The sequence below is a fragment of the Fundulus heteroclitus genome, chromosome 14 (assembly GCF_011125445.2).
Source record: "Fundulus heteroclitus isolate FHET01 chromosome 14, MU-UCD_Fhet_4.1, whole genome shotgun sequence".
In the NCBI taxonomy this organism is placed as follows: domain Eukaryota; kingdom Metazoa; phylum Chordata; class Actinopteri; order Cyprinodontiformes; family Fundulidae; genus Fundulus; species Fundulus heteroclitus.
Genome location: NC_046374.1, coordinates 24,520,511 through 24,546,766, shown reverse-complemented (window position 1 = coordinate 24,546,766; position 26,256 = coordinate 24,520,511). Strand labels below are relative to the sequence as shown.

The window sequence follows — 26,256 nt, the reverse complement described above, 5'->3', positions numbered from 1 at the left end:
GAGAGAGGAGTGAGATGATGAAGGCAGGAGAGACACAAGACGGAAGTCATCGCTGAAGGGAAGGAGGATTTGGAGGAGAAGGAGGAGGAACATAAAAATGGGTGAGGCAACGAAGAAGAAGGAGGATGGAGGGAAAAAAATAGGGGGAAGGAGGATGTGAAGAATCAGGGCACGGAGGAGAGGAGGAAGAGAGAAAGTTACAGAAGCAAAAAAAAAAAAGAACGATGAAACAGGAAGGTGAACCTATCAAGTGAAGGAGGAAGCAGAAGCATCGAGGAGGAGGAGGAGGAGGGAGGGAGGAAGGAGGGGTGAAAAACAAGAGAGATCATGGAGGAGATGGAGATGAGCTGGGATGAGGATGAGGATAATAAGGAGGTGGAGGAGGAGGTGTAGGAGTCTGCCATGTCAACAAGTAACACTTGTGAGGGTCACAGCAGGTTAGCCGTGTGTCTATGTTGCCTACTGCATGCACGAAGGATGGGGGGGGGGGGGAGATCCTGCAACAGCCATTACACAGACGCATCTACCTGTGCGCGCGCCCACAGGTGCGAACACACACGCGGCCGCACGTAGACACGGGGCGTGAAACTCGGCTCAGGCTCTTTGACATTTTAAACAAAAAAGCATATTAAACCGTGCAGTCCGAGTCTGTTCATCTGAGTCACTGTTAGTTCAAGTGCAAAGTCACTCATGCTTCTGGACACACACACACACACACACACACACACACACACACACACACACACACACACACACACACACACACACACACACACACACACACGCGAGCGCGCGGCCGTATGGAGCCAGGAAGGTGCCAAGTGTGGAACAGTCTCCAAAGTATGTAAAGAGGACCTCTAATGTGACACAAAATACACGTCACCTTGCAAAAGCATTCACACCCCTTAACTTTTTTTTTTTGGGTCACGTTACAACCGCCTGGCTTCATTATGTTTTACTGTGTCCACGTGAAAGAGCAACGTAAAACTATATGCGCAGGAAAAAAACACATTTGACTAATGAAAATCTGAAAAGTGCGGCTTGCGCCCGAGTGACGACTTTGTGCTTCGCTGCAGTTGCAGCTGCTCGTCTTTTTTTTTGGTCTCTCCCAAGCCTTTGGACGTTCACAGACTAAAGTTGTTGTCCACCCTTCTTTGCAGAATCGCTCGAGCTTGGTCCGATTGGACAGCCGCGTGTCTGTGAGCATCCATTTTTCCATCTCTTATCACAGATTTCTCCACGGAATTTAGCTCTTCCAACACATTAATATCCTTTGATTTGAACCCTTGTTCAACCGTTGCTGTTTTCCAACCATTCGCCCCAGCCTCAAGCCTCTCTTTGCCACAGTGTTTGATTTGCTGTTTGAAGCTTGAAGCCTGATTGGTCAAATTGACCAGTGCATATAATCGTAAGAAGTGTATTTAATGTTATGGTTTTTAGTAGAGGGCCACTGGCCCCTGTTGGCCCCTGCTTAGAAGCGCCCCTGCACCCACATAATTGGCCCAGCGCCAATCATGTGGGTCTCATTATACTTGGCAATTCATCTTATCTGCACATTAAATGTGTATAGCAACCCTCTCTAGTGTGTCTTACCAAGAAAGGTTATTTTGAGATATGTATCGGTATTGTTTTATCGCCCAGCTCTACATTGGGCTGTTTTCTTATACAGTAGTCAGCATTGAAATCCACAGGATCAGACTCCCTTCAAAGAGCCTTAGATCCCATTTTAAAACGATTTGACTTTTTCCTTTTTAAAGACTGGCACTTCCTGGCCTCCATACAGTTGTACCCAGCAATCCACCCTTTCTTCCAACAAGCACACACCAGTGCAAGTCTGGACAGCCTGCCACTGCACAGAGATGCACAGCTGACGAATCACTCCGCCGGCACACTGGCAAGTAGACCCTAAATTATGGGAATTTGATGGCTGGCAGATAGCTCTTCAAATATAACTATTATTTTCTAAATATACTGCATAACTATACTCCTCTGATCTGTCGCATTGGTATATACCGAGGGTTTAATACCATTGTGGGGATAAACATGCTGTTTGTTAAAAAAAATCCTTTAATTAAATGTTTCTTTTAGTAGGTCGACGAAACAGTATGCGCACTGGTGTTTAATATATAATTTATAGCCGACAGAAATCCCTATTTAGCGGAGGGCTAAACTTAATAGTTTCGGAGGACTACTTTCAGTCAATCCAAACGGTTGCGCTGGGAGAGGCGGAGCGGATGTCCACCTCGCTCTGGTGCGGGTGTTGTCCGTCCCACGCTCACTCGCGGCTGCTTCCATTTATCCCCGCACTTCTCGGCGCTCATCAATTAGGCGCAAATTAAGCCGCCCGTGTGGATGCTGCGGCCGACCTCCGCTCGGAAGTTTGAACAGGATCGCTGTAGTCGGCGGACGGGGAGCCCGGGCAAGTTTTGTTGTTCGGAGAGCAGCAGCAGCAGCGGCGGCAGCAGGAGCAGCAGCGGCGGCGGCGGCTGGAGGGGTGTGAAGCGGAGACGGAGCGGAACGCAGGTGAGCGCGTGACCGTAACCTCGACTTTCCAACGGCCGACGTTACTAACGCAACGCGGGGGGTTACTAAGGAGCCGCGGCGCGAGCTAGGCGGCTAACGCTAGCATCCCGACGAGAGAAGTGGGGAGGACTTCCAACTGCACTTTGTGAGGAGGGAGGGCAGACGGGTGGGTTTGTGAGGCTTATCTTTTATTTTTTTTTTTTATTATTTTTTTTTTTTTTTTTTAATTGTTTACTCTAGGGATTATTACTCCGACCGGACCGTTGGTGCCCCGAGTTTAAAGAAGTTCGGTTAAAAGGAGCCAAGAAGTTGCGGTGAGAAAGACTTTTAGCATGGGGGGGACAACAAAAGGACCTCAAAGTCTGACACGGCGATGAATGCGTAGGAAATCCGCTAAACGCTTAATTTTTAATATATAGACGCATTTATGTGCCTAGTATGCCAATAATAAAAAATAGATATCAAATTTAGCTTCATTAATATATATAAAAACGTAATTAATAGCTCTGATGTGATGTGAAGTTTGCCAGATGTAACCTGCTGTGGGACGTTTTAGATCAATGTGCAACATTATTTATATAGATAAGCTAATAAACGTAAAAAAAGAAAAAAAAAAAGACACGAAGTTAAAGCGCTAATTAAACGTATTTAGTTGTGTTTCGTGTTTGGATTTATGAGGATTAGTCAAAGTTGCATTAACGGGGTTTAAAAACAAAAGTTATTAAAGCACATTCTTATCTATGCGGATCTATTTTGATCGTGTTTATCAATCAAATGAGCGTATCTGATTTAGTTCTATAGTTTTTATTATATATATTTTTTAGCTTGTTTATGCGTTGATCGAGGCTACCCTTACCCGAGGCTACCCTTACACCCCCCCATCCCTGGAAAAGTCTGTGAAAGTGAACCCGAGGCTGGTCCTGCTGGCTGCAGGGTGCCGGGGTGTTTAATGTGGCCCAGGTGACTTATTTACCGGGCGGGTTCTAGCAGGTGAAGTTAGACCGGGCAGCTGCTATCGTCTTTGGGGAAGGGAGGGAGAGAGGGGCTCGGGGAGCAGCCTCAGACAAAAGACCTCCGGAGAGCCTCCCGCATTGTCTGCCTGTCGCTGGTGGTGGTTGGTGGGATGTTAATCTCTGGGATTGGGAAGATCATCCGGGCCGGTTGGTTCGTCTGCGGTCGGGATGAATGTGTGGATTGAGGGAGGCAGAGTCGGTGTGGGGCGTCTCGTCTCTTCTCTCTCGGCGTCCTCCGCTTTGTTCCGGCCGGGAAACTGTAGATGAAAAGCTTGGTGGCAGGATGAGAGCTGAGGAAAGTTCGTGTTTAGGAGGCGTCTGAGGATGATTGTTTGATTTTGTTAGTCTTTGCTTTTTTGGGGGGGCACAGCAACAAACTGTTGTGTTGATCTAGAGTTTATTGTTCTAAAAACACAGATTTGAAGCTGCTTCAAGCTGAGCCTTGCATGTAGGATAGAATCTTGTTGGGAGCAGTGATGGTTAGAGTTTTACGGTATGGGTGTATTTGTCACGATGTGTTGTTATATTTATTTGTTTGTGATATCGTACCGTCATCTGGTCTGCTGCGATTCGATTTCGATTAAATTCAATCTGCGATGGTTGATGTGACTTCGTCTGTCCACCTAGGGCTATTATCACTGATCTCAGGTTACAAAAAACAAATGATTTGACCTTTCTTATTTGTAAGATCTAACATGTATCAGGGTTTTAAATCGAAAACGGCATTCTTCTAATGTAGTAGTAGTAGTAATAGTAGTAGTAGTAGTAACAGTAGTAGTAGTAGTAGTAACAGTAGTAGTAGTAACAGTAGTAGTGGTGGTAGTAGTAGTAACAGTAGTAGTAGTGGTGGTAGTAGTAGTAACAGTAGTAGTGGTGGTAATAGTAGTAACAGTAGTAGTGGTGGTAATAGTAGTAACAGTAGTAGTGGTGGTAATAGTAGTAACAGTAGTAGTGGTGGTAATAGTAGTAACAGTAGTAGTGGTGGTAATAGTAGTAACAGTAGTAGTGGTGGTAGTAGTAGTAACAGTAGTAGTGGTGGTAGTAGTAGTAACAGTAGTAGTGGTGGTAATAGTAGTAACAGTAGTAGTGGTGGTAGTAGTAGTAACAGTAGTAGTGGTGGTAGTAGTAACAGTGGTAGTAGTAACAATAGTAGTGGTAACAGTAGTAGTGGTGGTGGTAGTAGTATTAACACTAGTAGTAGTAACAGTAGTAGTAGTAGTAGTAGTAGTAGTATTAACAGTAGTAGTAGTAGTAGTAGTAGTAGTAGTAGTAGTAGTAACACTAGTAGTAGTAACAGTAGTAGTGGTGGTGGTAGTAGTAACAGTAGTAGTAGTAGTAGTAGTAGTAGTAATAATAGCAACAGTAGTAGTAATAGTTGGAAAATAGATTTTACACTCTGGATAAAATGGAGAATATAATAATGCTGTGATTCAATTTTTGTATTGTTTTGATTTTCAGACAAAGTTAATTCAGTTTGCTCCCATCACGTTGAACATATCACAACCATTAAGTAATAATTAAATTTAATTAAGTCTGCTTGGACCTTATGTCTGAGTATTATGCAAATATGTTTGACTATCATATAGTGATTTTGTTGTTTATGCAGAACAATGGTGACTTCAACAGGTATAACTAAACTACAGCTATGATCTCCTGCATTTGCCAGGGAAAAATTATAAGAATTAATTATTTTACCTCTTTTCCCATCTTCTTCACTAACTGGAGGGTCCTCATCTAGCATAGTTCTATTCTTAATTATTATTATTATTATTATTATTATTATTATTATTATTATTAATTATTTATTGCTCGTACTGACCAAGTTTAGTGACGAGTGAATTTCTCCATTGTGAGATCAATAAAGACTATCTTATCTTATCTTAGGCATTTTTCAAACACGCCTTACTTAAATAGCAAGTTCTCTTGTTTTTCCCATTTTGAAGAGCAGATATGGGGTTTCTGAGTCCGTTGATATTTGTATACCAGTGGAAATGCAGGCTATGGGTTACTAATTAAAAGTAACACTGTTTAAAACAGCAGCAGGTTTTGACCCAAGTATTAGCTCAATTTAAGATGTATTAAAAGATGTTTCAGGTTAGTATGCATCACTTGGAGCATATTGATGCTGCGTGCGGGCCGCCCTAATCAAAAACACGCCTATATAACTTGAGAGGGTCGGCTTAGACACGTTCCAGGCAAACAAAACAGACGTGACACTTACCTGATCCAACATATTTTATTATTATTTTGGTTCTCTGATGTAGGATTTAATCCAGAGGTGAAGTTGGTCTTCACATGTAACTCCATGACCACTCAGTCTGCTGCTGCAAAATGGTCTGCTATCAGATTCCAAAACACAGAGGGAGCTTAACGTGGCCACAGTGCAGCAATGCCACTGGTCTCCAGGGGCGCTAAGCCTGGAAGATACAGGTCTAGCGCCCCTAGTGGCTAAAGGTTACACGGTTCTGCTTTAAGCCAGAAAAGTAAAAGTTTCTGTTGCATTTATCTTATAGGCTTGGCTAGAAGTGCTAACACGTGAGGCTCTGGGGATTTTTAGCCAAAGAGGAAATTATGTGTTGTAGGGCTGTGCGATTTTTGGCAAAAATCAAAACTGCGACATATTTCACCCATACTTGCGACTTCATTCAGACTTTTTTCTCTGCATTAACCACAAGCAACAAAATGGCCTGTAGATAAAGATGTTTGTAAACAAGAATCATTTAAAACAAGAAATTGAATCCTGTTGAACATAAAGTGCAACCACCAAACAAGTCTATGTATTAAACAGTTTGAACGGTGATTTAATGCTATGGTGAATTTCCTGAGAGTTTCTGATTAAAACAGCATGATTATATAAACTCTAAAACAAATAATAGATTATCTCACTGCTGCTACTCTCTTCCCTTTCTTTTATTTACATATTACCGACACCTAAAGGAGGCGTCTGACCCAGTAATTGTTACATAGACAAAAATTGCAGACCTCTGCAATTTGGGAATTGCGTTTTTTTTTATTACTATTATTGTGATTATATTACAAATGCGATTAGTGTGTTGTTGTGGATTTGCATTTAACTCTAATAGATCGATATTGGCGTGCCTTTAATTGAACAGTAGATGCTACAAACAGCTGATTGTGCTTTTCCCGTACACCCAGTTTTTATTAAAGGACTGCAGACGCAGGAGAACTTGACGCTGCTCACAGTACCAGTTTAAAGGAAAATTAATTGTATGTTTTCTACCTTGGGTATTCATTCAAAGGCTAGGCGGTGACGTCATGCACAAACAGTCCTGGTTAACACAAATCATTTTAGTAATAAATATTTCTAACACTAGTAACTGACTCATGAGAGCTAGTCTGAACCGCCGCTTTATGTCCATACGGGGAAGGATAAGTGATTTAAACATTTCCTCCTTCAGTAAAGCAGCATTTAACAGGAGCGTTATGGGTCAAGTGGTCTAGAGCAGCAAGAAAAAGGTGCTTTTTAGACAGAGGAGCAACTCTGCAGGTTTCTGTGGGTTAGCCACACTGAAAATGACCTACATGCAGAAGTCCTCACCAAACGAAGCCTCACACGTCTGCAGCCGATGGTTCTGACAGAGCTGCTGAATCTAGCCCTTTATATCAAGTGTTTTCATACATTAGTGCTCTAAGAGGGGGGAAACACGCCGTCCCACCCTGTAGTGGATCACCAATCCAGATCAACAGTGTTGCACGCGTTTGCAGTAGTGCGGGCAAACGATAAAAAATTTTTAATCACATATTTTCAATAGTTAACTCGGGATTAATCGCAAATAATCGCATATTTTATCTTTTTATTTCTGAAAGCGTAAAAGCCTATTTGGGCATTTTAATATGCAAATTTGCAATAAATGACACTTCTAAAAACATTCTTGTACAAAAAATATATATATATATATTTTTTTTTTTTTTCCCAAGCACCTTTCAGAATTGGAATGAAAACATGCTGATGCCATAAAATGTTAAACTCTGGCCAATAATGAGCTAAATTGCTAATCATAACACCCTGATGTTTACACAATGTGTAAATAAATAAAAAGTTATTGTTTTAAAAAACAAAGATAGACATTGTTTTAGGCATTTACATATAACGTAATACTAATTTTACATTTTAGAGACAAAAAAGACAACAAATTAATAAGCATTAAAGTATGCTCTATGGGTTGGGTTTCTGCAATGTTCTCAGCGTGTAAAAACTCATATTCAGAACCAATCTCTGCTCAAAATGCTGATCTTCACCATTTTATCTACATTCAGCAGTTAAGCAGTTATCACTGGTTATAGTAATCGTAAACTGCAGAAAATACGGGCAGAGCGGCTCTTCCTGCCTTTACTCCTTCTGCTGCTATGTCAGGATGCGCTGAGGCGGAGGGATATTTACTCACTGTGTCTGTAGTGCAGCAGCTTCACTTATTTTAGAACCCAAATAAGCGACTTCACTGTCAGAAACAAGCCCAAAAAAACCGCAACCCACAACTCATGAAATTTACAAGCGACTTTAGAAAAAAGAAGCTCAAAATTAGGGCTGTGCATAAAAATCGATATAAAGATTAATATCGATATTTTTAAAAACGATTTAATATCGATATTCTGGCTTTCAATATCGATATACCTCCCAACCTCTAGGGGGCGTTATTACAGCGCAACCATTACAGTTCACAGCGAAGGAGAGCAAGTGAGACGAATTTGTGGAACGGCCGACAGGATTTTAGAAGCTCCTTTGTCCCTAAAATCAGATGTTTGGGCACATTTTTGGTTTCTGTGACACGTTAAATGCATTGAAGCAAATGCACTTTATTTTCCTGTTAATATGTCTGTGATCAATAAATAGAACATAAACATAATATTTGGCTGATTTTGGTGATTGAATCACTGAGCATTAATTCAAAGTAATAAATATCGATATTGGAATCAAAGCAAGCTGAGCTATGTATCGAGAATCGTATTGAATCGGCTCATCCTAGTTGATACCCAGCCCTACTCAAAATCGGCTAAAATACGCAGACTTGGAACTACCGAAAGCGGCGAGAGGATTAAAAAAAACAGTCTGGAGAACGCTGCGAGGGAAAAAAGCATTAACGAGATTAACGCGCGATAAAAAAAATGTCTGCGTTAGGCTCTAACAAAGTTAAGGCGTTAAATCTGACAGTCCTAGTTTGCAGTCAGTGTAACGATTGTCGGGTCAACGGAAGAAGAGATTCGTTTAAATAACAGGAAATGTTGCAGACGGTGGAGTCTGCGCTGGACAAGCTAAGGAGGCGTAAAGATGGAGGGTTTTTCCTGACTGCCAGAGCGCAACCTAAGCACAAAATCTGCCCCAAACCCAAAAGAGAAATGACTGATTCAGCATTTCTTTAAACGCAACTTTAATCAGCACACCCCCCTCTCCGACATTAGTCCGTTCATACTGACGTTAAGAAAAGAAAAAATAATTTCTACTGTCAGATTCTTCTAATCGTTAGTCGCTTTAAAACAAAATCTAACTTTCCGGTTTCTTCTATCCATGTAAAGGTAGCTGCTGTGCAGCTGGACATGCCGGATGAGAAAAAACCTGAACTGTTTGTGTGTGTATGCGTTACAATACTACACGTTTCCCTAAAAACATCTGAACGGCGAGACAAGGTAGAGGCGGCATCACCTTTACGGGCTACTAAAGACTTGAGACGGGGTCTTAGGTTGATTTTTTTCACCAGGACGGCGTCCCTAAACGCATAGCAGGACGGTTAATTTACGGTCCGTCTCAGTCATGCTCTGTCTGTGTCCATCTAGCTTATAGAAACTGAGGCCTGTGTGTGTGTTTGTGTTGCAGTGATGCCGTCAGTGATGGAGCGCTCGGGGGCCGGCGTCCTGTCCAGGAGCAGAGCCAAAACCGTCAGCAACGGCAGCAGCCAGCCGCACTCCGAGGAGGAGAGCAGCGACGAAGAGCACGCTCACGGTAAACCCGCCGCCGCCGACAGGAGCACGAAGCTCGCTCTCATGGTCGGATCAGCTGAGCTGCCGCAGTGAAACCCCCCCCCCCCCCCCCCCCCCCCCACATCATCTCCCCACGCTGCCCACACGCATCTTTGTTCTCTCGTCACTCATTTGTGTCAGGATCTCATGTTTTAATTCCTACATTCCTCCCTCATCACCCCCCTTCGCTCTCATCTTCCTCACTCCTTCTGCTCATGTGATACAGCTACATTCAGTCCTCTGTCCCTGAGGACAGCCTGGTCTGTCTTCCTCATCCCCCCCACCCCCAATTACCTAAAGTCGGCCTCTGCTGTTGCTCTCTTAGATGGTGCGTCTGAAAACGCTGTCGCAGCAGAAAAAATATTTATACTTTCCCTGAGAAAAACAAACCCTGCATCTACTGCTGCTTTAAAAGGCAGATGGTTAAAGCCGGTTCTGTGTTGACGCCTTTTGAATCCATGCTCTCTCTGTGGCGCGTTGAGGTGTGCTGCTGCTCAGCGTTGTGTCCCGTCTGTCTTCTCTCAAACACAGACAGCATGATCCGAGTCGGAGGAGACTACCAGGCCCAGATCCCCGAGTTCAAACCAGGTAGGAGGCAGGAGGGGAAAGCAGACGCTACGGCGGAGAGACGGAGGCTGGAGAGGAGCAGGAGGGAGACGGAGAATGTTTTTAATTCAACCACAATGTGATTTATCGTGTTAATCTGGCTCTAGACCGTCAAATCCCCCACATTTGAACGATTGACTCAAACCTCTGCGTCGCTTTACGTGCACCGTTAAGTTTAGACGCACAAAACGAGAGAAGGGAACACATACAGTCTGGAGATATCCCTCCGCCATAGGAGCCGACGGTAGTAAAGGCAGACAGAGCAACTCTGCGCGTATTTTCTGCAGTTTACGGTGCAATAACTGGTGATAACTCCTGAAAGTAGATTACATGGTGCAGATCACCATTTTATCAGACATTGGTTCTGAAGATGAGTTTTTACACGTTGATAACATTGCAGAAACCCAACCCATAAACCGTACTTTAATGCTTATTAATTTGTTTTCTCTGTATTTGACAAACTAAGGCTGAATCACGTTGCCTAACGAAGGGCCTGGAGTTACTAAACAGTCGCTAAACAGTCTCATTCAGGGTATTAAGCTCCTGCCCAGTTGCAAGCAAAGTGTAAGACTGGAATGACCTGGAGATTTAAAACCTTTTTCCAGGCTTAAACTCTATGAATATGGATAGAAACAGCAAGCAAAAATATTCAAAGAAATTATTGTTGTTAGTGTGAAAGCTGAGAGAGAAAGAGAGAGACTTATGACTTTATTGAAATGTACAATTTTTATTAATGTATATGTTTATGCATAATACCATGTCTATCTTTGTTTAAGAGGCAAAGAAAATGTATCGGCATGAAAACAGGTATTTATTTACACATTTGTTTACACATGGTGTAAACATCAGGGCGTCATGATTAGTCATTTAGCCATTATAGTCCAGAGTTTAACATTTGGCACCAGGATGTTTTCATTCTAATTCTGAAAAGTGCTTGAAAAATAAGAATATTTTTTGTACAAGCATGTATTTTATTAGTGTCACTTATTGCAAAATTGCATATTAAAATGCCCAAACAGGCTATTACACTTTCAGAAATAAAAGGATAAAATATGCGATTAATTTGCGATTAATCTCGAGTTAACTATCGACATAATGCGATTGATCGCGATTAAAATTTTTAATCGTTTGACAGCACTATTATTAAGTAAAACTTTAGTTCTCTAAGGAGGCTGATTGCATCGAGTCATTGCTTCACTGCAGCAATCCCTCATCTGGAGCAAGTATGATGGCAACAGTGGTAATAAACCCTTTTTCCAATCCAATCTAGTTTTTTTTCAACCCGATAGCTGGGCTGAGCGTATCGGCAGATTACCGATCCGATACTACGATTGACTTAATGAACCACGGCATGTGACTGAAAGCATCCGGCTAGACATAAACTGTTTAACACAAGGTCTGGGTGTTTTTAGCATGGTGCTTTTGGAGGAGCGTATTTAGTTTGTGGTGTTGGATTTAGCAACATTATCACCCCCCCCCTCCCAATTTTCATGTTTCAGTCAGACTTGTTGGCGTATCGAGTTTGAAATGTTTCCAAATGTGTATAATAATAATAATAATAATAATAATAATAATAATAATAATAATAATTATTATTAATAGAGAAATGACCGATCCAGCTAATTGGTCGATATCAGATATTTGCTCCGATTTTAACAGGAGAAACCTTCAGCAAGTCCAAGCTTGACCTGTAGAAATGTTTGCCAGAAATTATTGGTGAACTTCTGGATTTCCAGTTTAAAATGACTTACTGAGAACTCATGAGAAGTGGTGTGACAGCAGAAATCTGCTGTAACTCTGTAGGAAATAAACCCACTGATCAGATGTAACATCAAAAGGATGTTAATGGGCTAAGGATTAATTAATAGGAAGCTGAGCCTGAAGTAGAAGTCAATAGTAGTTTTTTTTTTTAGTTTCCATGTTTGCAGTCGATGAGGAAAAATGATGTAGAAGAGACGCACTGAAAGAGGAATGAAAGTAAAAGTGTTGAAATGTTGTGATCGTCAGACAGTCCGGCGCGCTTCAGCGAGGACCAGAGGAGCATGCTGGTCTGGTGTCCCAACACGCAGCTCTCAGACACCATGTGTAAGCTGCCACACATTTAGAAACCCGACCATTTATCGTCTGCAGTCTCCTTCATGTTTGATCGTTTCCTTTGATCGCAGTGGATGAGTACATCCTGATGGCTAAAGAGAAACACGGCTACAACATGGAGCAGGTACGACACAAAGCAGAGTGAGAAAAGGCCTCTGGGGAGCTTTCTCTGCTGCTGGTTGACAGGCTCTTTTTTTTCCCATCAGGCTTTGGGGATGCTGCTGTGGCACAAACACGACGTGGAGCGCTCTCTGGCCGACCTCGCCAACTTCACGCCTTTCCCAGACGAGTGGACCATCGAGGACAAGGTGCTGTTCGAGCAGGCCTTCAGCTTCCACGGCAAGAGCTTCCACCGCATCCAGCAGATGGTGCGACACTCACACATCCTTTAGACACGTTTGGTTTATAGGCCGCGGCCGTCAACGTGCTTCGTTGGGATTTTACGGGACGGAGCGACCATGAAGATGAGCTGAACTGTGAGGTGGAAGGAAATGATCGGCTTGGTTTCAAAATAAACCTAAAGTGTGGCATAAATTTACTCTACTCTGATACTCGCTGAACGAATGGGCCAGTAGTGCGTTCTGTGAAGCCTTCAGAGGTTTTGTAGGAGAACGTTATAAGAAACGTAAAGAACAGCGAGCACAGCTGACAGGTGAGGGATGAAGATGTGACGTTAGATCATTTAGGTTTTAGGCTTTAAACGTCTCACAGAGCGATGGTCAGTCCATCTGAACGTAACAAGAGTAAACCTACCAAGCCTGACAGCCTGGGTAAAATACAGACCCTGTGACTCTGGAGGAGCTGCAGACACCCACCGCTCAGGTGGGAGAGTGGCGAGAACAAAGCCACCCGTTAAATCGTCTAGTTTAACGTTTACCCCTAACCCCCGGTGGGATGACATCTCTTCTGATTTGCATATTTGTTCATACGTTTGTTACCCAGGTTATAGCAGGGTTCCCGCGGATCCTTAAAAAGTCTTAAAAGTAACCCCAGTCGGTCGAGGCAGATGACCGTTCATATTGAGCCCGGTTCTGCTGGAGGTTTTTCCTTCCCGCTAATGGGTGGTTTTTCTTCCCACTGTCGCTTCATGCTTGCTCAGTACGAGGGATTGCTGCAAAGCCATGTACAATGCAGACGACTCTCCCTGTAGCTCTACACTTCTCCAGGAGTGAATGCTGCTTGTCGGGACTTTGATGCAATCAACTGGTTTCCTAATATAGGACATTTTTGACCAATCTGTATAATCTGATTGAATTTGACTTTGGAAAGTGCCTTGAGATGACATGTTTCATGATTTGGCGCTATATAAATAAAATTGAATTGAATTAAAAGGCATTGAATTCTGTAATATAAAACTAAGGCCTTATTTGGCATTAAAATGTCTTAAATCAGTCTTTCTTAGGTCTTGAAATTGTTACCAGGTCATAAATAGGATTTTGTTTTTGTAATCCTTACCAAACAGTAAAATAATTGACAAAATTATAATTTTTTTAATTTACCAAACGGCTCAATGTAACCATTATTGGTTCCGTCCCGATAGCGGAACCAATAAAAACTGTTGCGGCCGGACCATAGCTGCGAAAAAGAGTTGGCACTGGTTATGTTGTGGTTTTTAAAACTGATTTATAGTTTATTTTAGCAGGGAACAAAACAAAGTTTGTGAATTCAGTTCAGTAGTTGTTAAAAATCTATCTGTAATTTGTGTTTTTTAGCTTTCTTCCTATATGGAATGTTTTTCAAAATTTTAAACATGTCTACTGGGCCAGAAAGTAATGGTTTATGTTAAAATAAACATTTGGGTGAAGTTGTCACAACCAGGTTTATCTTGTTTATCGTGAAGTTGGTCTTAACGTTTTATTTCAAGTGGCATTAAAAAGTCTTGAATTTAACTTGCCTTATGCTGTAGGAACCCTGTATAGGAATAAGAAGCTTTTTCAAAGATAAAGTGACCAAAACAGCAATTTAATGTGTTTGGAACTACAAATGACCTTTTTTATGAGAGGATTTATGGTTTTTAATCGACACCACATAAAATGAAAAGGCAGCAATCAGAGGCGCACAAAGCGAACGATGTGAATAAGTGATGGAAGCTGTGTGTGAATGAAATTCAGGGAATAGTTTCAGAGACAAAAAGACTACTTTAAAAACTAGTTTTACGTCGTATTTGTTTCCCGCTTGGTTCATCTTGCCGTGGGTCTGCTCTCTGTTGGCAGCAGCTGAGGGAAGTCGTAACGGGCTCGGCTCTCAGTGACTCCAGGACGGCTGGAGTAAAGTCGCAATCGACACAGAAAAAATCTCTAAACTTGCTGCTTGTCGCTTTTTGAAAGAAAGTCTCTATCTGCAAAGTCGCTAAATATAGCAGCAAAAACCCTAAACGGCAACACTGGACCGTCCTCTCTAGCTTTCCCCTCCCTCCTTGGAGCAGCCAGACAGGAAGGAGCAGGGAGTGGTGGGGTTTTTCAAAATAAAGTACATGCCTCCCTGAACGCACCGTCCCACGGTAAAACACGGTGGTGGCAGCATCATGCTGTGGGGGGTTTACTCCAGCAAGGAAGGAGGAAGTCGGGGAACTTACCTGACTCCGCCAGATAGATTTGCTCCGCATATTTATCTGGAAACCTTCCGTTGAAGTAATTTTGGGAAGGGGCGAAAATACTGGTTAGCTGATTGGTCTATGTAGGTGATAGACGGGCCAAATGAACCAATCAGATCAACGAAGCATATGACGTACTAACAGCGACGACAAAAACAACCACAAGCCAAGCTACTCTTGCTGCTGCAGGTAAAGGCTTGTTAGCTCAGCAAAGAAATACTCTGTAATTCCGATAAAACTTGCTCGATAGCCACGCTAACGCTAGTTTCATCGGCTGAAGCCGCCATGTTCTTTAGACTGAACTGTCGCGCTTCTCGTTGCGTCACACCTCAACCCGCCTCAAAGCCAACGCTGATTGGACGTTCGTTTGGTGAACGGCTCCAAATTTTCTTTAACGGAGAGTATCCAGACTGATCTGTGAGTGAAACCTTGAAAGCTCGCGAGATCAGGATGGTCTCACGAGGCTATCGGGGAACAGCTGGTAGGATAATCTTCCTGTTGTTCCGTCCAATAAAATCCCAGCGATGAACCTTCAGGTTTCTGGAGGTTTACAGGGGAAAACTGTCTTTTTACGGCACTGCACTAAGCTGCTAACGATTCTCACACAGCTTCCAGACAAGCTGATCTCCAGCTTAGTGAAGTACTACTACAGCTGGAAGAAGACCCGGACCAGAACCTCCGTCATGGACCGACAGGCCAGGAGGCTCATCAGCAAGAGGGAGAAGGACGACAGGTTTGAAAGCTTGAGTTGATGAACGGAGGCCTGGAGAAAAAGCCAAAGCGTTCCCTGACATTTACAGAAGTTCTTAGCTAAATAACAGCCTCGTGAATAGAAATGAAGGAGACTCGTTATTTCTTCCCCCTCCAGTCGACAGATGAAGTTTGTAGTGTAGATTTAATGAAGAAGAGACGCAGACAGACATTCTCGCTTCACCCAGTTCTGTTTGTTTCTTCATCACGCAGTAACGATGAGGTAGAGGAGGGAGAGCCGGGCGACGACAGCGACTTTGAGGTCGACGCCAAGAAAGAGGCAAGCGCCGCACATCTGAGCTTTCCGCCCGACGCGGTTAAAACCCGTAACGCGAGGGCCCCGTTCCGTCCTCAGGCGGCGAAGCAGAACGCCAGCAGCGCCGGCTCGGACAAAGCCGCCCCCAGCCGGTCGGGCCCGGTGAAGAAGGAGAGCATCGGGGCTCAGTACAGACACCACCCGCTCAGAGCCCGCCGCAGGCCGCCCAAAGGCATGCACCTGGACCAGACCGACATCACGGCTCTGTCCACCTCCCAGGACGCGGGGGTCCTGTCCATACGGCAGCTGGACACACACCTGGTGTCGCTGAAGAGACAGGTGGGTCCCAGGCGCGCTCCTCTCAAACCTGGAACCGCGGGATTTAGGAGACGCAGCAAGTTGGTGCCCTTAAAACGCTGCTGTGGATTTCCTTAAATGTGTTCCTCAATGTTTAACTAATAACCCCCAATGTAAAAGCGTCACCTCCGCGCCCGGTACATTTATTTTTATTTAATTTTTTTTAAATCGGACTGAGGATTCCGAAAACCAGAAAACTGCTTGTTGTTGCAACCAAATCCTATGGGATTCTGTGAGAGTAGGGAGTAGCAAGATGGCGGCCAGTGACTTCAGTTTTTCGCCAAAATCAGCACTCCAGTGTATTATATAGCTAAGTGGTCTGAGCGTTAGCGGCTCCGTCCGCTTAGTTCAGCGATGACTGAGGCAGTGGAGGACAGGACGGCTGCAGATCCTGAGTGGTAATGTGGTGTTAAAATAGAAATCATACGTTTTAAACGATTCATAACATGTATTTTAAGTGCAGCCCTGGCCATTTTATGCTGCGGCTTAGCGACCTATTATTAGATACAGATACACACAAACTAGATTGAAACTCAAGCCTTTATTCAACCAACCTTTTACCTAAAAAGAAAAAAAAAAACTAAAACAGGTGCTCTTTGAAGGGGCGGAGCTTGATGACGGAGTGTTCCTGGGTCTGCGTTGTGATTGGTTGAGAGGATGTAGTGACTGGAATATTAACCTACATGATAGGTTAGAATGAAAAAGGAAAGAAAACTTATTCTATTTGACTTTTTATTGATTCTTTCAGAGAGAGAGACACTAATTAATGTCCGGCCTTATTTAGCGTCATTGCTGACATGGGCTAACATTTAGAACGGTAAGAAACCCTGAAGACGTCCAGCAACGCTCTCAGATCCGTCTCCTGACTCGCCACAGGGGGGCGTGTCTCTCTGAGATGGGTTTATAAACAGGGCTGTAAACAAAGAATGCTTTCACAAATAAACATTTATTGCTATCAACTTGCAAAATCTAAAATCTAAATCAAATCAATATTTAGTATTACAGCCTTTTGCCTTCAGACCATCAATTTTTATAGCTACACTTGCAGTCAGGTGTGTGACCAGTCACAGCAAACAGCTGCTGATGGTCGTCAATGTGAAACAGACCTGAAGCCAAGCAGCCAGACTCTGCTACCAAGGTGAGGATGAAGGACGGTTTTATCCTCATCCTCAGCAAAGTCTCTCCCAGACACACATTCAGCTCCTCTGAAGAAGCGGTGCTGAGGATCGTAGACCCGGTGCTCGGCCAGGGAGCGAGGAAACGCATCAGAGGATGTCCAGCAGACCCAGGCACGGCTCCAACTTTATTCTGCAGCAGGACAGCGAGCCCAAACGCCCAGCCAAAGCTCTGTCTTCAGCATAAAGAAGAACAAACGTCCTGGAGGAGCCCTGATCTCAGAGTGTGTCTGGGATTACATGGAGAGGCAGATCTGAGGTCAGCTCTCCATGTTTGGAACAACCTACCAGCCGAGCTCTTTTTTTAAAAGCCGTGTGCAAAGGCACCCAGAAAGAACTGATGCCGTTCTGAAGGCGAATATTGATGTTCATTCACTGCATTTTGTGAAAAACAAATGATTAACGCTTTAGATTTGAAAGCATTCTTTGCTTACAGCATTTTTCCCCCACCTGTCTAAAGCTTTAGCACAGCAGGAAAATGCAGCTGCAGTAGCAACGATTCAGCCCAAATACTGCAGAATTAAACAGATTTATATGAAAATGTAAAAGATCCAACCCTTCATGTCCAATTTATACGGTTTAAAAAGTTAACTCTGGGTTTATTTACTTTTTTTTTTATTCTATTAGTTTTTAATTTTTCTTGTTTTGTTTTATCTCTTTGTGGACCACGAGTCTGTTGAATAAAGCAATCGATCAATCTTTAATGACAGTAGACTTTAAAGACTTTAATTTTAACCCTGAAATTGCCCGTTCCATTCGTAAGGTTTCAAACTCATGATAGTTGAGATGTTACTTAAATGGGATTCTCTGGAGAAGCAATGAGCACACTGCAAAAACGACACTAAAAATAAGTCAGATTTTCTTGAACTTACTGTATTTGTCCTTGATTTGAGCAGGTAAATAAGATGATCTGCCAATGGAATGAGCATTTTGACCCCTAAAATAAGATAATTAGGTATATTGCACTTGAAGTAAGATGATGGAGATGAATTGTTCCTATTTTAAGTGCAAAAATCTTATTCCATTGGCAAATCATCTCATTTGCATGCTCAAATCAAGGACAAATACACTCATTTTAAGAAAATTTAACTTATTTTTAGTTTCATTTTTGCAGTGCAGTCAGTATCTTGATTGGAGTCGCTTTTGCTTTCTCTGGATGATTTAGAATAATAAATGTAAGTATTTTATATAAATGTCAGAACAAATGTGAAACAAACACCCATGTGGCAAATGACTCCATTTTCAACGGGGAAGGAAATTTTAATAAAAAAGAACCCTATAAAATGGTGCACTAAAACATGTTTGACGGGCCTGTAGCGTCTTTTAAGCCCACATCTGATATAGATGATGGTGTCCAAGATGCTAAAGTTCAGGAGTGATGATGATGGATGGAAAAGAAAGAGAAAAACGTGTTAAATCGCTATTTTTTTTTTTTTCTTTAATGCACGACATATTTCTTCCCATCTTTTTCACCACCGTATCTACATGTTTTTCCCAGGATAGCTGCTCATCAAATGTTACTCCAAGAAGTTTCACCTCTTGAACCTGTTCTATGTCCATATCCTTTAGCACAATATCCAGTTTATCATCACATTTTTTATTTCTAGCTTTAAATAACATACACTTTGTCTTTGAAACAGTCAAGGTTAGGCTATTCTCATTAATCCAGCACCTGCAAATCCAACTGCAGTGTTTCTTTTAACTCTGATATCTTTGTTGCTGCAAAGTAAAGTGTAGAATCATCTGCATAAAGAGTTATGTTGCACCTTTTTAGGACAAATGGCATGTCATTAATAAAAATCGACAACAGCAATGGTCCTAGGCAACTGCCTTGTGGTACACCACACTGCATTTGTTGAGGTGATGAAAAGCTTCCATTAAAAAAACACACATTGTGATCTAGATGTTAAATAATTTTGTATCCATTTCAGAGGAGTGGCTCCAAATCTGTATGCCGATAACTTTTCAAGTAACATTTGATGATGCACTAAATCAAATGCAGCACTAAAATCCCAAAACACTGCACCAACTATCAATTTTTTTGTCTATGCTAAACAACCAATTCTCCGTCATTTCTGTAAGAGCTGTACATGTCGAGTGATTTTCCTTATATGCATGCTGTGATTCAAAAATCAATTTGTTACAGTTTAAATATGTTGAAGTCTGTCCAAAAACAACCCTTTCCAGCAATTTACTAAGTATAGGCAGAATACTAATGGGCTATTATTGTTATAAGAATATTAACGTTTTAAACCTGAAACATTGCTCATAACCCCTCCACAGGTGTCCTACTTTAAACGTGTCTAAACTTTTCCCCCTAAACCTCGTTAGCGTAACGATGTAAAACGAGCTGAATGTTTCCTTTTCCCCTCAGGTTCAGTCGATCAAACAGACCAACAGCAGCATGAAGCAGAGCCTGACTGAAGGCGTGGACGCATTCAGAGCCGCGGAGGTAAAAACCCGCCGTCTTCATGTTCTCCGCCCAGTCGGCGCCGCACGCCTTCCTTAAACAGCCTCCACTGTTTGTTCTCCTCAGCCCGCCGCCAAGATGAACTCCCGCTGGACCACAGAGGAGCAGCTGCTGGCCGTGCAGGGTGAGCAGAAGCCACAGCGCCGTCCCCCTCAGTCTGTCCCTCCTGCCAAACGGGCCGCGCTGCACACACAGCTGGAGCAGCCCCAACAATGTTGAGCCCAGATGTGAGCAGCGCTGTGCTGGAGAGGCTCAGAGGAAAAAGGGCTGGAGCAAGACGCTGCTGAGATGTTCTGCTAAAGGAGTCGAGGGTCTCCAGCTCAGAATATCCAGGAGGAGCTCGTCTCTCGCTTTAAACCAAACGCTGGTGACCTGCTTCCTGGCAAGGCCGCACGGTCCCTGGTTCAAATCCCACAGACAGCCACTCTGGGTCGCTGAGCAAGACCCTTCTGCGTTAATGCTCTGCATAAAAATCGATACAAAGATTAATATCGATCTTTTTAAAAACGATTTAATATCAAAATTCTGGCTTTCAATGTCAATGTGCCTCCTAACCACTAGGGGGCGTTATTACAGCGTGCCGTTACAACCAGGCAAACATTATGGAACCACCGGCCTTAGAGGATGTTCATGCAGTTGTTTTAATTTTGTAGAAAAAAAGCAGATCACAGACATGACAGAAAACTAAAGTCATTTCAAATGGCAACTGTCTGGCTTTAAGAAACACTAAAAGAAATCAAGAAAAACAAAATGTGGTAGTCGGTAACGGTTATTGTTTTAAACCAAGCAAAGGGGAAAAAACTATGGAGTCACTCAATTGTGAGGAATTCAACCTGGAAATGTTCATCCCCAAAACTAACAACTGCATCAGATTAGACCTGCTTGTTAGTCTGCATCTAAAAGGGAGCGATGACACCTTGAAGAGCTGCTGCACCAAATGGCTCCAAACATGAGAGATGTCAATGGAAACAGTCAGTTTTCAATTTACAGCGAGGAAGATAAAGTGAGACGAATCTGCAGAATGGCAGACAGGATTTCAGAAGCTCCTTAGTCCTTAAAATCAGACGTTTGGTGTCTGTGATACGTTAAATGCAGAAACTGAACAGAAATTGAACCAAATGCACTTTATTTTCCTGTTAATATATCAGTGTTCAATAAATTGAACTTAAATATAATATTTTGTTGATTGAATGACTTTGAGCAATAATTTGAAAGTAATAAATATCGATACTGGAGTCAAATCAAGCTGAGCTATACGGAGAATCGTATCGGCTCATCCTAGATGCCCTGAGTGCTCCTTGGAGGATTAAGTCGGGTTTTCCCCCACCGGGTTACGGTGCTTAGCAGGCCAGTAAATAAAGTACTAGTCATGTAAAAAAGAAACCAAACCAAAAGTTTACTTCTAAACACGGAGAGACCCATCAGCAGGACATACAGCAAACTCTTTGTTTGCTACCAGCAGAAACAAAGTGGAAGAAGCCGACAGGGTCCAGTGATTTAACGGGAGAACCTCTGTGTGCAACCAGAGAGCTGCTGCCGTAGAAAAGCGTAAAGCCGCACTACATGACGTATTTACCATTCAGGCAGGATTAATAACGCCACCTTCTCTACTAGCAACAAATTACAGAAGCCAATAGAAATGTTGCTTCAAAGTGAATATATGTTTGATTAAAGGCCAGAAACGCTGCAGCTCTGCTCGCTGCGTCGTCTCCGCCTGATTGGCTCGTTCCAAGTCCCGCCTCCACTAACCCCATGTCTCCCTTTCAGCCATCCGCCGCTACGGCAAAGACTTCACAGCCATCGCTGAGGTCATCGGCACCAAGACGGCCCCTCAGGTGAGCCTCGCGCCTCCTCGCGCGTCTCCTTCAGCGTTGGTCTTGAGCTCACCGCAGCCCTCTGCGTCCTCCAGGTCAGCTCCTTCTTCGTCAGCTACAGGAGGCGCTTCAACCTCGACGAGGTGCTGCGGGAGTGGGCCGCCGAGCAGGTGGCCACCAGCCGGGACCAGAGAGACCCCCGCAGGAGCAGCGAGGAGCCGGCGACAGCGGCAAGCGACGGAGGAGGAGGCGAGGAGGAGGAGGTGAGGCAGCCACTTGGTCCTGAAATCCTCTGTTTCTCATCGGGCTTTGAACGACTTCGTTACAGGAAGTTAAACCTCGTTACTCACTGGGTTAGAAATAAGATTAAAAGTTTTACAGGGAAATAAACTGAAGTTACGGAGCTGCAGAAACAGGAACGTCCTCCACACTGCAAAGAAGGAACTAAAAGTGAGTAAAATCTTAAAATTACTGTATTTTTCCTTGAATTGAGCAGCTAAATAAGACTATCTGCCAATGGAATAAGATTTTTGGACTTGAAACAGGACGATGGAGATGAATTGTTCTTATTTTAAGTGCAGGATGTCTAATTATCTTATTTTAGGGGTCAAAATACTGACTCCGTTAGCAAATAGCTGCTCAAATCAAGAAAAAATACACTAATTTTAAGAAAGTTTTACTTACTTTTAGTTCCCTTTTTGCAGTGCAGCTGTGGGGCGATAAAGTTTAGTTTCTGCTCATTTACGCCTCGGTTGTGCTTCAGTTTTCATTCTCACGGCTTTTTAAACCAGGATCTCCTCTAACCTGCAGCTTCATCACCTTAAATAAAAGTATGACGACCTTTGTCCTACAAGAGTCCAAGCTTAGCTTAACGTTCCGTAATAAAAATGCTTTTAATGCTGTTGTCGTTTTTAAATTTATAGAAACACAAGTGTGACTAAAAAGGAAGAGCAACTGAATAAAATAACACTTTAGAAGCGGCTCACTGGAGGCCTGAGGGCCCCACATGTTGCCCCTGGGGGGGGGGGGGGTACCTGTTGGTGACCCATGACCCTTTCACATCTGGCCAAACTGCTGCTCTTCTTCTGACTCCTGAGCCACACGATGAGCTGCTGGGAGTCTAACATGTAGAGAACATGCAGGCAGGCCAGAAAACCTTTGGCTACATGCTAAGCTAGCATTAGCTTCCCCTCTGAGCTGCACAGCGCTGCATGGAGGCTCCTCTGCCCACCGTTACAAATACTAGTGCAGCTAACCCAGGAGTCTGGAACCCCAAGTGGCTCTTTATAACTTTGGCGACAAATTACATGTTTATTATGGTATTTAAATGTAATAATGACAATAAATGCAGGTGTTAGCAGTTTTTTCCTTGGAGTAGTTTTTAATTTTCACATCAGAATGATGCTGAAAGTGCCAGCAATATTTAATTTTAAATCAATATTTTTTCATTATGTTATAAACTATGATTTTTTTTATTTACATCTTTATCCAAAAATAACATACAATCCATCGTCTTGTTTTTTTTAAATCTCAAAAAATAGACAAAAGGGGGTTTCTTTAACGATGACAACATATTTCCTAGAGTAGATATTTATCAAAAATTATAACTTATCAAAAGGCCAGGCAACATTTAAACTCTAAACGGGTTTAATTCAAGCGGAGTGTAGGCAAAATGACTCTTTACACTGTAAAGGTTGCACGACTAACCTTGGAATAATTGCTTTTAATTTTCACATTAGAACGATGCTAAAAGATGCTAGTATTTAATTTTAAATCAATATTTTTTTCATCATGTCGGAAACTATGATTTATTTACCCATAAATAATATCTCACCCATTTTTTTTTTAAACCTCAAAATATACATAAAGGGTGTTTCTTTAACAATAACATATTTCCTACAGTAGATCTTTTTTCATAAGGCCAGGCAACATTTAAGCTGAATGAGTTTAATTCTAGCGGACTGGAGGCCAAATGGCTCCTGAACTAGTAAAGAGTTCGTCTGGCTGTGATTTCCTCTGTGCAGCTGTTCTCTGAAACAGTATCCTATGGTTTAAAGCACAGGTGTCAAACTCAAGGCCCGCGGGCCGAATCCGGCCCGTCAAGGTAAATTATCCGGCCCTCAAGAGCCAAAAAAAAGGCACTTCATGTCATAAAGTAGAGGCATATATCCTTTTAAAGTGTATAAAGTGGCTAAAACTGTGCCTCCTGTAAGTGTAACTCACCCCAATATCAACTTTTTTGCAGATAAACTGTATAAACTGGGCCTAAGTTTGCTACTTTTATGTTACTGCGCATTTTTTATACTTCTATGTGAACTGGAATGAAATTATGAAATGAAAAGTATCGTCTATGCACATGCAACTGGCCCTTTTAATGACTTCATGACGCCAAAGTGGCCCCATATAGAAATGAGATTGACACCCCTACTTTAAAGCATCTCACGGAGCTCCGTTCAGTCCATCTGGACACGGAGACGCCACAGCAGACCCACCAGCAGCCCAGAGGCTCCTGGTGGGTCTGGAGGAGCTGCAGAGGTCCACAGCTCAGGTAGAGACGCCACAAATCGTCTTTTATTTCTATAAAAACTCCCGTTTGCTGCTCAGATGTCAGGAACCTGAAACCGCACATCATCCCTGAGGAGTAGCCCGGGGGCAGGCGGCCTCCTCTTAGTGGTGCAAAAGACCTGGAAATGAGGAGGAAGGGGTAAACCAGGAGGTGCATCATCATCATCACCTCCTGGCTGCTAGCTGCTGCTTTGTGTTGGTGTGTAACATTAAACCCAGACTCCTCTCCCCTCCTCTCTCAGGTCAAGATGGAAGACTCTCCTCCAGACCCGGCCAGCAGCTCCTCTCCTCCCTCCGCCTCCGTCACCCCTTCCTCTCTCTCCCAGCCTCCCCCTCTGCTGCGGCCGGCTCCGCCCTCCGCGCCCCCCAGCCTCCTCCGGCAGCCGCCTCCTCTGCAGACGCGGCCGCTCCAGAACAGAGCGCCGCACAACCACCCTCCCCCTCCGCTCATCCGGCCCGCCGTGACGACCTCCTCCTCCTCCTCCTCCAGTCTCAGGGGTTCTCCTCCCACCTCCTCCGCCGGAGGCCAGATGCCTCCATCACTGGTGGGCCTCAAAGCAGAGCCGCCCAACTCGCACTGAGACACCAGGCAGGAGCATCTCAGGTCCTCACATGACCTCCTTCTACTGTAAACGCCTACCTCCTAACCACACCTCCACACTAAACACACCGCTTACTCCCCCCCCCCCCCCCCCCCCCCCCCCCACCGGTTTGTAAATAGACCCCAGAGGTCGACCTCTGTGTGTCTGTAGTTGTATAAAATCCTACAAGCGCCTCTCAGGACGACAGGAGGAGCCCCCCCCCCCCACATCTGAGCCAAATTTGTGTTTTTGAGACGGGTCGTGAAGAAATCACTCATTTCTGAGCTTTCGCTTAGAATCTCAGCTCCTCGCAGCGACGAGGAGGAAGGTACAAAGGTTTGTTGTTGTTGAGGCGTCTGACCGCCGGCTCTGCTGCCTCCAGATTAGAGCGGCAGACCAAACGTCCAGCTCCGCAGGCGCGACCCGTGAACTAGTTTAAGGTTGTGACGAGTCCTAGATGAACTGTTAGACTGTAGGTAGTTTAGATCGTGCGTTCTTAATTATTACTGAGCACAAATGAGAAGTTATTTTCAGAGGGAGACGCCAGGGGGAGAACCTGCTGCAGCAGCCGTCAGGCTTCCCATCATCACTCATGAGGCCACAGAAAACTGGCCAGGCTAGTTTTTGATGGTTATAAACCCAAAAAGATGAGATGTTTTTCACTGACTGGTGTTTCCAGATCATAACACTCTTCAGTGTGGAAGCGTTGCTGAAGGACGTCCTTATAGGGACGTTTGGTGCATCAGAACGAGTCCTGCTGAGGTTTTAGATCAGGGGTTTGTTACGCTTGACGACTTGAGCCAGTCCAACCACGCCCTTTTTTTTTTTAGCGCTGCCTGATGTGACGAGGCGCGTTCACAAACAGATTCAGACACTTCAGAGTCCTCGTCTCGTTCGCCTGGGACCCGATTCAGAACCGGAGACGGAACCAGTCCAATCGGTTTAGTTTTAAAGGGGACTGCCTGTTCAGTTTTCTTGCTTTCCTTCCTCCTAAAAAAAAAAAAAAGACCTTGTTTGTTCCAGAAGTTGTTTACACTGTGGAGAGGAAATTGATTCTGTTTAACATTTTTGAATAAAAAAAACAAAATGATCAGTTCCGGCTCTTTGTCGTGTTTTAAGCAATGAATCAATAAACAGTTTATAATTAAGACAAGAACCTGGGAACAAAGGACATAAGAAAGGTAAGGTGCATGGAGAGGGCACAAGGATTAAAGCAAGGACAACATATGGATTATTTTTTTAAAGCTTTACAGAATAAAATGTAAACTGAAGGATTTTGAGTTTTTAGCCGACCACTTTGTGTTTTTGTCTATACTTGTCTGACCATTGTCTCCTTCAGAAACACAAAATGACTCCTAATCAGAGAGGATGAAGCCAAGTTGTGTCTCCAGACAACAGAAAACCCAAAGAACCAACATTAAATATGATCTTTGAGCGCTTTAGTACCAAGAGTCCCCGTTTCTTCTGCTGAATCCGGTGTTTACTG

The 26,256-nt window shown here is 43.4% G+C and overlaps 1 protein-coding gene across 7 annotated transcripts; it reads left to right on the top strand.

The window, feature by feature from the left end:
* On the top strand, positions 1-25,863 carry rcor2 (REST corepressor 2). Of its 7 annotated transcripts, none has more exons than XM_036146598.1 (14): positions 1-101; positions 9,367-9,492; positions 10,041-10,097; positions 12,123-12,200; positions 12,281-12,333; positions 12,416-12,577; positions 15,411-15,535; positions 15,766-15,832; positions 15,908-16,147; positions 19,715-19,792; positions 19,877-19,934; positions 21,578-21,645; positions 21,720-21,887; positions 24,432-25,863. In XM_036146598.1, exons 1-14 carry the CDS (start codon positions 98-100, stop codon positions 24,768-24,770), a joined length of 1,623 nt encoding a protein of 540 aa, XP_036002491.1. In that variant the 5' UTR covers positions 1-97; the 3' UTR covers positions 24,771-25,863. The 7 variants fall into 7 exon arrangements, with proteins under 7 accessions (XP_036002491.1, XP_036002487.1, XP_036002489.1 ...); XM_036146601.1 differs by lacking the exon at positions 1-101 and adding an exon at positions 2,400-2,523; XM_036146595.1 differs by lacking the exon at positions 1-101 and adding exons at positions 2,413-2,523; positions 2,764-2,837 and having other exon boundaries at positions 15,766-16,147.
* The last annotated feature ends 393 nt before the right edge of the window (positions 25,864-26,256 follow it).